At 44.2% G+C, this 13,945-nt stretch overlaps 1 protein-coding gene across 1 annotated transcript in view; it reads left to right on the forward strand.

Annotated features, from left to right (window-relative positions):
* The window catches only part of LOC132817723 (protein Wnt-6-like), a 107,997-nt gene that overhangs the window by 38,214 nt on the left and 55,838 nt on the right, over nt 1-13,945 (forward strand). Inside the window, exon 2 of the mRNA XM_060828263.1 lies at nt 12,145-12,365. Within this exon, the coding sequence (XP_060684246.1) occupies nt 12,145-12,365 (221 nt within the window). The remainder of the gene's footprint in view (nt 1-12,144; nt 12,366-13,945) is intronic.

Raw genomic sequence — 13,945 nt, forward strand, 5'->3', positions numbered from 1 at the left:
GATGCCAGAGGTAATGATGGAAGCGAGTACAATTCTGTTATTTAAGAAACATTCATACAGGTACATAGATGGGACAGGTACGGAGAGATATGGACCAAATGCAGGGAAATGGGACTAGATTGATTGTGAAAACTGGACAGCATGGGCAGGTTATACAGAAGGCCTGTTCCCATGCAGTAGACTTCTATAAGTCTATGAGTCTATCATAGTGAAACAGAGGGAGTTTAGATACTTGAAAGATTTAGATTGATAAGGAGGAAGTACTGTGGACAAGTTCTCTCTCAGTTGCATGTATGTCCCCATCCTGAGGGTCCGTACCTGCCAACCAGTGTGCCAACACCGTTCTCAATGTTGATTGGAAAGTTTGGAAATCACTGTCAGGCATGAACCTTGTGGATCCACTTTAATGAAAACTAAATTAGAGGGAGCGTGGATTACAGAGGCTGTCAGATAAAAGACTGAGCCCACATCAAATACATCCACGGGGATAGAGTGAAGTGAGAGTAGAAGTTGTGGAGGCGCTGCCAGTAATAGTCTCAGGAGGAGGGGTGGTGCTAGTGAATTAGCCAATTGCAAATGTTACACCTTTATTCCAAGAGGGATGTACAGCGTACCCCAACAACAGATGGTCAGTCAGTTTAACCTCAGTGGTGGGGAAGAGTTTAGACACAATGTTTCAGGATAAAGTTAAGTCACTTGAGCAAATATGGGTTCATTATGGAAAACCAGATTTATTCAGGTCAAATTTATGTTCAATTAACTTGTTGAAGTATTTTGAAGAGCAGGTTGGTGAGGGCAATGTTTTCAATGTGGTGTATGAGACAATAGGCTTATGATCAAAGTTAGTGTTTAAGGAGTAAAAAGGACAGTGGCAACATGAAGACCGAATGGACTGAGAGACAGGAAGCAGAGAATAATGGCAAACACGTCATTTCAACTAGAGGAAGGACATTAGAATTCCCTAGAGATTGATATTAATTGAACTTCTTGATATATATTAATGACACAGGCCTTGGTGTGCAGGGCATAATGTGGAAAGTTGCCGCTGATACAAAGCTTGGAAGTATTGTCAAGGATGTGGAAGAAAAGGGTCTAATTTCAAGAGGGCAAAGACAAATTGGTGAAATGATGGTAGATAAAAACATAGAATGCCTAGGTGCGGAAAGAAACTATTGACCCTGCACTGTTCCTCCAAAGAGCACAGTAACCTCTACCCTATCCCTGTAACTCTGCATTTACCATGGCTAACTCTCCTGGCCTGCACACCATGGGCAAATTAGCATGACCAATCCACCTAACGTGCACATCTTTGGACTGTGGGAGGAAACTGGAGCACCTCATGGAAACCCACACTGACACAGAGAGAACGTGCAAACTCCACATCAGGCAGTCGTCCAAGGGTGGAATTGAGCCCAGATCCTGTGAGGCAGCGGTGATAACCACTGCCCCACCATACTATCCGGAGACCAATGCAGAGAAGTGCAAAGCGTTATGGTTTGATTGGAATATAGCACACAATCCTAAGCGGGATGTAGGAGCATTAGTCACTGACTGTGACAGGACAACTTGAGTCCGTGTCTAATTGGCCTATTGGCTTTATCAACTGGGCAGAAGGTACCAAATCAAGGAAATTATGCCAAACACTGGCCTGACCTTAACTAGAATATTGCCTACAGTTACAGATATTAGAGACACAATGCAGAAGATATTGAGAGTGGTTCTAAGGATGGAGGATTTCAGCTATGTAGGTAATGTTAGGGCTGCTTTCCTTGAACAAAGAACTTTGGGTCCAGATTGAGGTGCTCAAAATCAGGAGCAGTGTGGTTGGGGAGGAACTGTTTCATTGGATTTGGAAGCAAGGGGCACAGAATTTAGATCGTTGGCCAAAGAAGCAGTTGTGATACATAGAAAACTTTTTTTAATCAGTAAGTGTTAATCAATAAGTGTGCAGGCACTTTAAGTATATCAAGGGAAAATGAATAAATAGAGAGAGAATAGGGCCCCTTAAGGACCAAAGTGGACATGTGTATGTAGAACTGCAGGCGATGGACGAAGTTCTGAATGAATATTTTTCCTCTGTGTTTACCATGAAGAAAGACACGAAGTTCTGGGAACTTGGGGAAATTAGTGGTGATATCTTGGGAACAGTCCATATCACAGTAGGGGGGGCACTGGATGTATTAGAATGAATGAAGCTGGATAAATCTCCTGGCTCTGACCAGGTATATCCAAGAACATTGCAAGAGGCTAGAGAAGAAATTGCAGGGGCCCTGGCTGATATTTTTGCCTCATCGTTAGCCACGGGTGAGATCCTGGAAGACTGGATGGTAGTGAATGTTGTGCCCTTCTTCAAGAAGGACTGCAAAGAAAAACCTTTGAACTATCGGGGTGGTACGGTGTCTCTCTGGTTAGCTGCCTCACAGTGCCAGTGACCGGGCTTCAATTCCCACCTCAAGTAACTATATGTGGGGAGTTTGTGCATTCTCCCCGTGTCTGCGTGGGTTTCCTCCGGGTGCTCTAGTTTCCTCCCACAGTCCAAAGATCTGTAGGTCAGGTCAATTGGCCACGTTAAATTGCCAACAGTGTTAGATGCATTAGACAGAGGTAAATATAGGTTAGGGGAATGGGTCTGGATGGGTTAGTATTCGGAGGGCCAGTTTGGGCTTTTTGGGCCAAATAGCCTGTTTCCACACTATAGGGTTCTAATCATTCTATAGGTCAGTAATCTTAACATCTGTATTGTGTAAGTTACTTGAGAATATTCGGAGAGATAAGATGTGTGTGCATTTAGAAAGACAGGGTTTGATTAAGAGTATCAGCATGGCTTTGTGAATGGGAGATCATGCCTCACAAACTTGTTAGAGTTCTTTGATGAAGTGATCAGGAAGGTTGACGAGGGCAGGGCAGTAGACATAGTCTATATGAATTCCAGTAAGGCCTTTGATAAGGTTCCACATGGTGGGCTGCTCTGGAAGGTTAGGTCGCATGGAATCGAGAGGGAGCTGCCAAATTGGATTCAAAAATTGGCTTGCTGGTAGAAAGCAGAGGGTAACAATGGAAGGATGCTTGTCGGACTGGAGGCTTGTGACGAGTGGAGCACCTCAGCGGTCGGTGCTGGGCCCATTACTGTTTGTTATCTATATCAATGATTTACATGAGAATGTACAAGGAATGATTAGTAAGTTTGCAGGTGACTCTAAAATAGGCAGTATCGTGATCAGTGAGGAAAGTTATCAGAAATTGCAGCAGGACCTTGATCAGCTGGGGAAGTGGGCCGAGAAATGGCAAATGAAGTTTAATATAGGTAAGTGTGAGGTCCTGCATTTTGGAAAGTCAAATTAAGGTAGGAGTTTCATGGGGAATGGTAAGGCCTTAAGGAATGTAGGGGAACAGAGGGACTTTGGAGTTCAGGTGCATGGTTCTCTGAAAGCAGAGTTACAGGTAGACCAGGCAGTGAAGGAGACCTTTGGCACACTGGCCTTCATCAGTCAGGGCATTGAGAGTAGAAGTTGGGAAGTTATGTTGCAGTTATACGGGATATTGGTGAGGCTGCATTTGGAGTATTGTGTTCAGTTTGCTCACTTTGTTATAAGAGGGACGTTATTAAACTGGAAAGAGTGCAGAAGAAATTTACAAGGACGTTGCCTGGACTCAATAACCTGAGTTTTAGGGAGAGGTTGGACAAGTAGGATTGTTTTCTTTAGAGTTTAGGAACCTGAGGGGGCACCTTATAGAGGTGTGTAAGATCATGAGAGACATGGGAAGGGTGAATGCACTCTCATTTTCCCAAGGCTGGGGAATCAAGGACGAGAGAGAATCAGTTTAAGGTCAGAGGGGAAAGAATAAAAAGGAAACCGAGAGGCAACTTTGTTACCCAGAAGGTGGTACGTATATGGAATGAGCTGACAGCGGAAGTAGTTGAGGTGGGTACATTAACAACATTTAAAAGGCACTTGGACAAATACATGGATAGAGAAGGATTGGAAGGATATGGCCAATTGCAGGGAAATGGGGTTAGCGTGACTGACATTTTGGTCGGCATGGACCAGTTTGGGCCAAAGGGCCAGTCCGTGTGACTCTATGACTCTATGATCTGGAATGAGAGTGTGGTGGGGGAGGGCCATGGAGACTTTCAAAAGGTTGTTGGATCAAAATCTCCGGAGAAAAATGTGCAGGGTTACAGAACAGAAGAGGGAGTGAACTATGTGGATGTCTCTTGCAGAGAACCAGCAATGACACAGTGGGACAAATATGACGCAGTGGGACAAATATGACGCAGTGGGACAAATATGACACAGTGGGACAAATGGCCTCCTCTGCACTGTAACTATTTTATGAATCTCTGATAAACCCAAATAACTAAACATTTTAAATTAAAAAAAAGCGCTGGTTCTGTAATCAGAAATTGCTGGAAAAACTTCACAAGTCTGGCAGTATCCATGGAGAGAGAAAGCAGAGTTAATGTTTCAGATCCAGTGACCCTTCTTCAGAACTGTTTTAACCACTTCATTAACTATTTCTGCATATAGACATTAAGGTGTGTCCACTCACCTTTCAAGATTATGCCATTTATACTGTCATTCCATAGTCATCCTTCTAAAGTCAATCACTTTCTCCTTCTCAACCTTGACCGTCATCGTTCATGTTTCCACCCGTTTCACCTTCGAGAAGGTTCAGAGGAAGTTTGTTCAAGTTGTTCCGAATCACAGGGAATCTAAGCAGAGTCAATCAGGAGAATATGTTCACATTAGCTGTAGGATGGAGAATGACAACATGAAGTCTTGGTAAATGCAGAAGAACCAACAACAAACCTGAGAAAACATGTTTCAGACAGTGAGTAGTTAGGGTCTGAAATGTGCTACCTCAGAGTGTGGTGGATCTGGGTGCAATCATGGCCTTCTAAGTGAATTGGATCATTCTGATGAAAAATGGGACTAATTGAATGGCTCTTGCAGAGAGCCAGCAGTGACATGGTGGGCCAAATGGTCTATTTCTGTGTGTTAGCCATTCTACAGGTATATGATCCTATTTTTAATCTTGGAACAACACAGCATCTTGCTAAAGAAATTTAATGCCATTTCCTTGCTGTGTATCCTATATTCCAATGTACAAAATCTGGAACTCCATTTGGCTTTCAAAGGTGTTTTTCTAATGCAATTCTATTTTTTAACAATCAATATATCCACACATTAACCCACTGGAGAGTTACTTACTCTAGTTCAATGCAATTCTGGAGATATTTTTTAATGATCTCCTGCCCACGACTGCCTCTGGCTGTAAAACAGCCTTTACAGCCCCATTTACAGCACTTGTATTCCTAATAAATTAAAGAGTTCAAAGGAACAGGAAAACAGAGTCACAATGTTTTCTTTACAGTCTGAATGGTTTTCCTCTTGGTCTTTGATGCTTTGGGAGAGTGACTTCCATTTGAGAGACTACCTGGTGGTTCTGAAGGGTGAAGAACCCAAAGCAGACTATGTTAGGTTCTTGTGATGCAGTGGTAGTTTCCCTACTTCTGGGCAGGTGGCCTGGAGGCTCTGAGTGAACCTGTGAGGAGGTTGATAATAAGATGTTGCTATAAAGATGTATCATTATTTCAATACCCTCTGAAGTGTGTTTTTGTTTTGCTGCTGTTTACCTATTATTTACTTATCTATGTTATTTAACTCTGTATCTGCCTGTATTGCTCTCAAGACAAAGCTTTTCACTGTGCCTTGGTACACCTGACAATAAATTCAATTCAATTTAATTCAATTCAATTCAAGTGGCCTATTTTGCCTAGTCTCTACCAGTTGTTCCCAGGACCTGGAATTCTCCAGGGGCCATGGTGAACTGATAACTGGAATGATGGTAGCTTATTAGCACAATGTTGTGGTTCTGTTCGCCAAGCTGGGAATTTCTGTTGCAGACGTTTCGTCCCCTGTCTAGGTGACATCCTCAGTGTTTGGGAGCCTCCTGTGAAGCGCTTCTGTGATCTTTCCTCCGGCATTTATAGTGGTTTGAATCTGCCGCTTCCGGTTGTCAGTTCCAGCTGTCCGTTGCAGTGGTTGGTATATTGGATCCAGGTCGATGTGCTTATTGATTGAATCTGTGGATGAGTGCCATGCCTCTAGGAATTCCCTGGCTGTTCTCTGTTTGGCTTGTCCTATATTAGTAGTGTTGTCCCAGTCGAATTCATGTTGCTTGTCATTTGCGTGTGTGGCTACTAAGGATAGCTGGTCATGTCGTTTCGTGGTTAGTTGGTGTTCATGGATGCGGATCGTTAGCTGCCTTTCTGTTTGTCCTCTGTAGTGTTTTGTGCAGTCCTTGCATGGGATTTTGTACACCACATTGGTTTTTGCTCATGCTGGGTATCGGGTTCTTCGTTCTGGTGAGTTGTTGTCTGAGAGTGGCTGTTGGTTTGTGTGCTGTTATGAGTCCTAATGGTCGCAATAGTCTGGCTGTCAGTTCAGAAATGCTCCTGATGTATGGTAGTGTGGCTAGTCCTTTGGGTTGCGGCATGTACTCATTCCATTGTCTTTCCCTTAGGCATCTGTTGATGAAATTGTGCGGGTATCCGTTTTTGGCAAATACATTGTATAGGTGTTCTTCTTCCTCTTTTTGCAGTTCTGGTGTACTGCAGTGTGTTGTGGCCTTTTTGAATAGTGTCCTGATGCAACTTCTTTTGTGTGTGTTGGGGTGGTTGCTTTCATAGTTCAGGACTTGGTCTGTGTGTGTGTGGCTTTCCTGTATACCTTTATTAGCACAATCACAGAACTAGCAGCCTCTGGGAACACAGGCTCCAACCCCACGCTGGTGGAATTAGACTTTGGTGAATAACATGAGAATTCTGGAATGTAGAGGTTCTCTCAGTCATGGTGACCATGTTAACTACCCTCTGCAATGTTCGAGCAATGCACTCAGCTTAAGGGCAGTTAGGGATGGACCATTCTTGCTAATAATGCCTATGTTGCATGGAAGAGTTAGAAATGAAACTGGAAAGAGAGGGGGGTGAATTTTCCCATTGTTTGGTTGGTAACTCTCCTTCCTTTGAGCCAAGTGGGGCATGAAAGCATGGAAACATGGAAAATAGATCTAGAAATGTGCCATGCTTACTGGACATGTCCATTAATCATAAGGATTTAAAATATTAATAGGCAGATGTGTATTACATAAGAACCAGCACATAAGAGCTAGGAGCAGGAGTAGGCCATCAGCTCCTTGAGCCTGCTCCATCATTCAATACGATCATGACTAATCCCATCTTGGCCTCAACTCCACTTTCTTGCCTGCTCTCCATAACCATTCAGCCCATCACCAGTTTCAAATCTCCTCATTAAATTTATTCAATGTCCCAGTATTTGCCACACTCCGGGAGAATGAATTCCACAGATTCACAACCCTTTGACAGAATCAATTCTTCCTCATTTCTCTTTTGAATCCGCCAATTACTTTGTCTAAAACTATGACCTCTCATTCTATGTTGCCGCGGAAAAGCTAACATCCTCTCTAAGTCCACTTTCAAGGTTTGTGCGAAGATTTGTAGCTCGGGTGCTCGTTGTTGTGGTTCTGTTCGCCGAGCTGGAAGTTTTTGTTGCAAACGTTTCATCCCCTGGCTAGGCGACATCATCAGTGCTTTGGAGCCTCCTGGGAAGCGCTTCTTTGATGTTTCTTCCGGTATTTATAGTGGTCTGTCCTTGCCGCTTCCGGGTGTCAGTTTCAGCTGTCCGCTGTAGTGATTGGTATATTGGGTCCAGGTCGATGTGTTTGTTGATGGAGTTTGTGGATGAATGCCATGCCTCTAGGAATTCCCTGGCTGTTCTCTGTCTGGCTTGCCCTATGATAGTAGTATTTTCCCAGTCGAATTCATGTTGCTTGTTGTCTGCGTGTGTGGCTACTAGGGATAGCTGGTCGTGTCTTTTCGTGGCTAGTTGATGTTCATGTATGCGGATTGTTAGCTGTCTTCCTGTTTGTCCTATATAGTGTTTTGTGCAGTCCTTGCATGGTATTTTGTAAACTACATTAGTTTTGCTCATGTTGGGTATCGGGTCCTTTGTTCTAGTGAGTTGTTCACCCGGAAGCGGCAAGGACAGACCACTATAAATACCGGAAGAAATATCAAAGAAGCGCTTCGCAGGAGGCTCCAAAGCACTGATGATGTCGCCTAGCCAGGGGATGAAACGTTTGCAACAAAAACTTCCAGTTTGGCGAACAGAACCACAATAAGTCCACTTTGTCCAATCCCTTCTGCATCTGATATATCTCAGTTAGATGTCCTTCCATCTTTCTAACTCTAGTCAGTGTATGCCTAACCTGCTCAAACTCTCCTCCAAAGACAAGCTTTCCATCTCTGAAATCAATCTAGTGAACCTCTTGTGCACAGCCTCCAATGCAATTACATCCTCCAGAATTGTACGCAATAATCTAGTGAAGGACTGAGATAAGGAGGAATTTCTTCAGCCAGAGGGCTGTGGAGGCCAAGTCATTGAGTGTATTTAAGACAGGGATGGGTAGGTTCTTGATTAGTAAGGGGATCAAGGTTATGGGGAGAATGGGGTTGAGAAACATATCAACCATGATTGAAAGGTGGAATAGACTCGATGGGCCAAATGGTCTAACTCTGCTCTGATATCTTATGGGCTCACCAATGCTTTCTCCAACTGTGACAATACTTCCCTACTCTTACATATGCTCCTATGTATATGCACATGACAAATATCCGTGTGTATATGGATATGTGTGGACATACATACAACCACCTGATGAAGGAGCGTCGCTCCGAAAGCTAGTGCATCCAATTAAACCTGTTGGACTATAACCTGATGTTGGGTGATTTTTAACTTTGTACATATCACCCTTTCACCTTTGTTCTGTAGCTCCCCATGAGGACCGGGATGCGCTAGGGAACTCATTCCTGAGTGATTAATGCCTGGGTATTACTGAAGTGCACCAATGCATCATGGCAATTGGGTTATGCATTTCTCAGGGGAAGAAATGAGCAGTACCTCTCACACCAATCCCTGACGCACCTCCCCCTCCAGTTTACTGTCAGACAGAGATTTTCTCTGTGTGTTGGTAAAGGGAGTTCAAGCATGGTCAGAGAATCCGGCAGAGTTTGCCTGTGCCTATGCCTTTTTGCAGAGCTGCTAAAGATTCCATGGGGGCACACTGGGGATTAATCTTTGATTTAAAACAGAGCTGTTGATCATGTGGCTGCATGTTTGATATTTGTGTGTGTGGATGTGTGTGCATGCATTTTGTAATTAAATGAGGCTCATACTAGTCCAACAGGCAGCAAATGTTTTTCCAGGTTATAGTCCCAGCATCTCAAGATGGTGAGAGATGTGCTGAAACACATCTAACACCAAATCAACAGCAGAAAAAACAGGCCATTCGGTCCATCTGGCTCCTGCCAGCATTCATGCTCCAGGTGAATTGAATTGAATTGAATTGACTTTATTGTCACATGTACCGGGGTCACAGTAAAAAGCTTTTCTTGTGAGCAATACAGGCAGATCACAGAGTGAAGTGGCATTGATAAGTAAATAATAGGTGAACAGCGGCAAAAACAAAAACACAGGTACAGGTGAATGTTAAGAGTTTGTGAGTCCATTCAGTATTCTAACAACAGTAGGGTAGGAACTGTTTTGAAACCGGCTGGTGTGTGTGTTCAGGCTTCTGTCCCTTCTCTCTGATGGTAGAGGTTGTAGAAAAACATTGCCAGGGTGGGATGGATCTTTGAGAATGCTGGTGGCCTCTCCTTGACAGCAGGCCTGGCAGATGGATTCTATAGATGGGAGGTTGAGCTTTGTGATTGTCTGGGCCAATTTACCACTCTCTGTAACCGTCTCCGATCTCAAATGGTACAGTTGCCATACCAGGTAGTGATACACCCAGACAGAATGCTCTCGATGGCGCACCTATAAATATTGGCAAGGGTAATCGCCGTCATGCCAAATTTTCTCAGCTGCCTGAGGAAGAAGAGACCTCTGGTTGGGCCTTTGTAACCAGTGCTTCCACATGAAGAGTCCAAGAAAGCTTGTTGTGGATGACCACTCCCAGGAGCTTGACACTCTCCACTTGTTCCACCTCTGTGCTGTTAATGTGTACGGGGGTATGAGTAACATCCCGCTGAAAGTCAAAAATGAGTTCCTTGGTTTTGCCGGCATTGAGAGCTAGGTTGTTCACAGTGCACCATTTTTCCAGTCTTCCACTTCCGTCTTTAGTCTGTTTTGTTGCCATCTGAGATTCGACCAACTATGGGGATGTCATCAACGAACTTGTAAATAGCGCTAATCTGGTATTTGGCGACGCAGTCATGGGTATACAGTAAGTCCAGTAGGGGATTGAGTATGCACCCTTGGTTGGCTCCAGTGTTGAATGTTAATGAAGATGAAGAATTGTCCTCAATCTTCACTGATTGTGGCCTGTGAATCAGGAAACTGAGGATCCAGTTGCGGAGAGTGGGGCTTAGTCCAAGATCACAATGTTTATTAATCAGTCTCAAGGGGATAATAGTGTTGAACTGTAATCAATGTGTAGGATTCTTACATTGCTGTTCTTGGTGTCAAGGTGTTCTAGGGAGGGGTGAAGGGTAAATGATATGGCTTCTGACATGGTCTGATAGGCAACTTAGAGTGGGTCAAGAGTAGTGGGGAGGCTAGAGTTGATTAATGCCATGACCAGCCTTTCAAAGTTCTCCTAACCATGATCCACGGAAACATAACCATAACATGACATTTAGAAATGTATAGGATTCTTAAAGAGCTTGACTGGATAAATGCTGAAAGGTTATTTCCCCTCATGGGAGAGTCTAGTACAAGAGGGCATAGTCTCAGAATAAAGGGACACTAGTTTAAGACTGAAATGAGAAGGAATTTCTTCTTTTTTTAGAAGCCCTACTGTATGGAAATAGGTCCTTCAGCCCGACAAGTCCACACTGATCGTCCGAAGAGTAACCCACCCAGACCCATTCCCCTATCCTATATTTGCGACTGACTAATGCACCTAACCTACACATTCCTGAACTCTTTGGGCAATTTAGCATTGCCAGTCGCCTAACCTGCACACCTAACCTGCACACCTAACCTGCACACCTAACCTGCACGCCTAACCTGCACACCTAACCTGCACACTTAACCCTTCTCTCAGAGGTTTGTGAGTCTTGGAATTCCTTGCCACAGGGAGCTGTGGAGGCAGAGTCCTTGTGTACATTTAAGGCTGAAATAGAGAGATTTTTGATCACTTCAGGAATCAAGGATTATAAGGAAAGTGGACTTGAGGAATGTTAAATCAGCCATGATTCTACTGAATGGCAGAGCAGGCTTGAGGGGCCAAATGGCCTACTCCTGTTCATGTTTCTTATGATCTATGGTCTGACCAGTTTGCCATACTCCTCTGTGCTTTCTCTCTCGTGTTTATCTGGATCCCCTCAACTGCCCCTTGTATTCCATCTCCTGACCTTCCTGGTTAAAAACATTTCTCCTGATCTCCTTATTGGATTTACTAGTGACCATTATGTATTTGTAATGTTATGGCTATGGTCACTTTTCAAGTGGGAATGCATTTAGCCAAACTCACCATTTTCCAGCACCTTATTGGGTCTTGTCTTAGCTCTGTCTTTTCCAGAGGAAACAGTTGCTCTCTGTACAGTCACTGCCAATAGTTCAAACTGTTCAATACTTGTGAATCTCCTTCAGGCAGGCAATGGCCTATTGCGTACTATCGCTGGCCTGTTAATCTAGACACCCAGGCAATGTTCTGGGGACCTGGGTTTGAATCCTGCCACAACAGATGTTGGAAGGTGAATTCAATATAAATCCAGAATTAAGAATCCAATGATGACCGTGAACCCATTGTTAGTAAAAACCCAAATGGTTCACTTATTTCCTTTAGGGAAGGAAACTGCCTTCCTTAAATGGTCTGGCCTACATGTGACTCCAGACCCACAGCAATGTGGCTGACTCCTAACTGCCCTCTGAGAAAATTAGGGATGGGCAATAAATGCTGACCTAGCCAGTGACAAACTCCCCTCATGAATGAATAAAATAAAAAGTTCTCCCCACTTTTGATAAAAGTGAAGTCGCCTTGATGAGGGATCAACATTTGAGGTCAAAATTGTGTTGATTTTTAAAAAAAAAAGAACCACTTCTGTTTCGGCCGCAGGGCAGTGGGAAGTCCCCTGGTGATGGACCCGAACAGTATCTGCCGGAAAACCAAGCGGCTGGCGGGGAAGCAGGCTCAGCTGTGTCAGACTGAGCCGGAGATCGTGAGTGAGGTGGCGAAAGGAGCCAGGCTGGGGGTGCGGGAGTGCCAGTTCCAGTTCCGAAACCGAAGGTGGAACTGTACCATCCACAACAAGTACTTCCGGAAAATCCTGCAGCAAGGTATGAGCTAAATCGGATCATGTACGGCTGGTTCTGCTATACCGCGTGTCTCTTCAACGTGAATTGACTTTAACGCAATTGAAGAATTTCGATGATTTGTAGAATGTGAACTTTTCTTAATCTTATTGGCTATAACGTGATTCTGGTCCCACTGGTTTAAATGACGATCCTATTATGCAATTTCCTTATAACGTGAGATGACGCAGAAGCAGTATTATCGCATTATATCAGAATCATCTATATCAGGTTCTCAAGGAGGAGTGACATGTAGCGATCAAAGGACACATTTGCTTTAATGCTCAGAGTTTAATCTAATTTCTTCTACACAGTGATAGTCATGTTCCTGTGCGCCCCCCCGCTATGCAAGAATCGCTTGACAACATTTAAAGTGTTGGTGTTGCAATCGCGCTTTAACCAACACGTTTTAAAAGTTCATGCTTTAGAAACAGCGTCCCTATTTGTCAATCGTGTTACAACGAATTTACGTTGATGAAACAAGCACTATAGCAGAACAGCCTGTACATGAACTGTTCTCTGAAGGGGTTACTGTTTCAGTGCTACCTATTGAAGCCGCACTCTGAGCTGCTCGAACACACATTGCATCAACCTCAAATCACACGAGGACAGATGCCCTGATTAACATTTCAAACCCAAACCCCCCTCCATCCTGCCCATATCCATCCCCCCACCCCACCACTCAGTAATTAAACCCTCTCAAATGAGCTCCCATCCATTTCCCAAAGGAATAATTTGTTGGGGTTGTCACATGGGCCACTGGATCATTTCCAGGGCTTGAAGTTGCCTAGGATCTTGACAAATGGTCACAAGCTTGGTTTAGGAATATTGACGGGCATGGAAGAGTGTGCTAAGATGCCATGTGGGTAATCAGGTGTGAAGTTGGAATGCGTTGGTGCGTTTCAGCTCTGGCTAAAGCCAGAAGCTGGTGAGAATCTGTCCCAGAAGGTGATGCAAACATCAGGTTACATCGCAGGTTTCAGCAAATGAAACCTCAACTATGAGGAGGGATGTCAACCATCTTCATATTCCCACTTCCGAGGGTGGACAGGGAAATATGATAGTTCTCCCAACTGGTTGCTAGCCAGAGATGTGGACATTTGCTTGTACCACCATGTTATTTCACCCTATACTACATCACCCAAACTGCTTTTCATGCCTGGATGAGTGCAACTCCAACAGCATTCAAGAATCTCAACACCATTTAGAGCAAAGCAGCCTACAATATTCACTCCCTCCACCACTGATGCTCACTGGCAGCAGTGTGTACCATCTGCAAAATGCACCGCAGAAATTCACCAAGGCTCCTCAGACAACCTTCCCAAACCCACGACCACTTCCATCTAGAAGGACGATCGCAGCAGATACATTGGAGCGCTACCCCCTGCATGCTCCCCTCCAACCTACTAACCATCCTGACGTGGAAACAGATCGCCCATTCCTTCACTGTTGCCAGGTCAAAATCCCGGAACCCCTTCATTAACAGAACTGTGGGTGTCTCCATAATATGTGGATTGTAGCTGTTCAAGAAGCTGAAGGGCAATATTGCCCTTTCTCCAGGACAA

Source organism: Hemiscyllium ocellatum, chromosome 7 (genome assembly GCF_020745735.1).
Source record: "Hemiscyllium ocellatum isolate sHemOce1 chromosome 7, sHemOce1.pat.X.cur, whole genome shotgun sequence".
NCBI classification, from domain to species: domain Eukaryota; kingdom Metazoa; phylum Chordata; class Chondrichthyes; order Orectolobiformes; family Hemiscylliidae; genus Hemiscyllium; species Hemiscyllium ocellatum.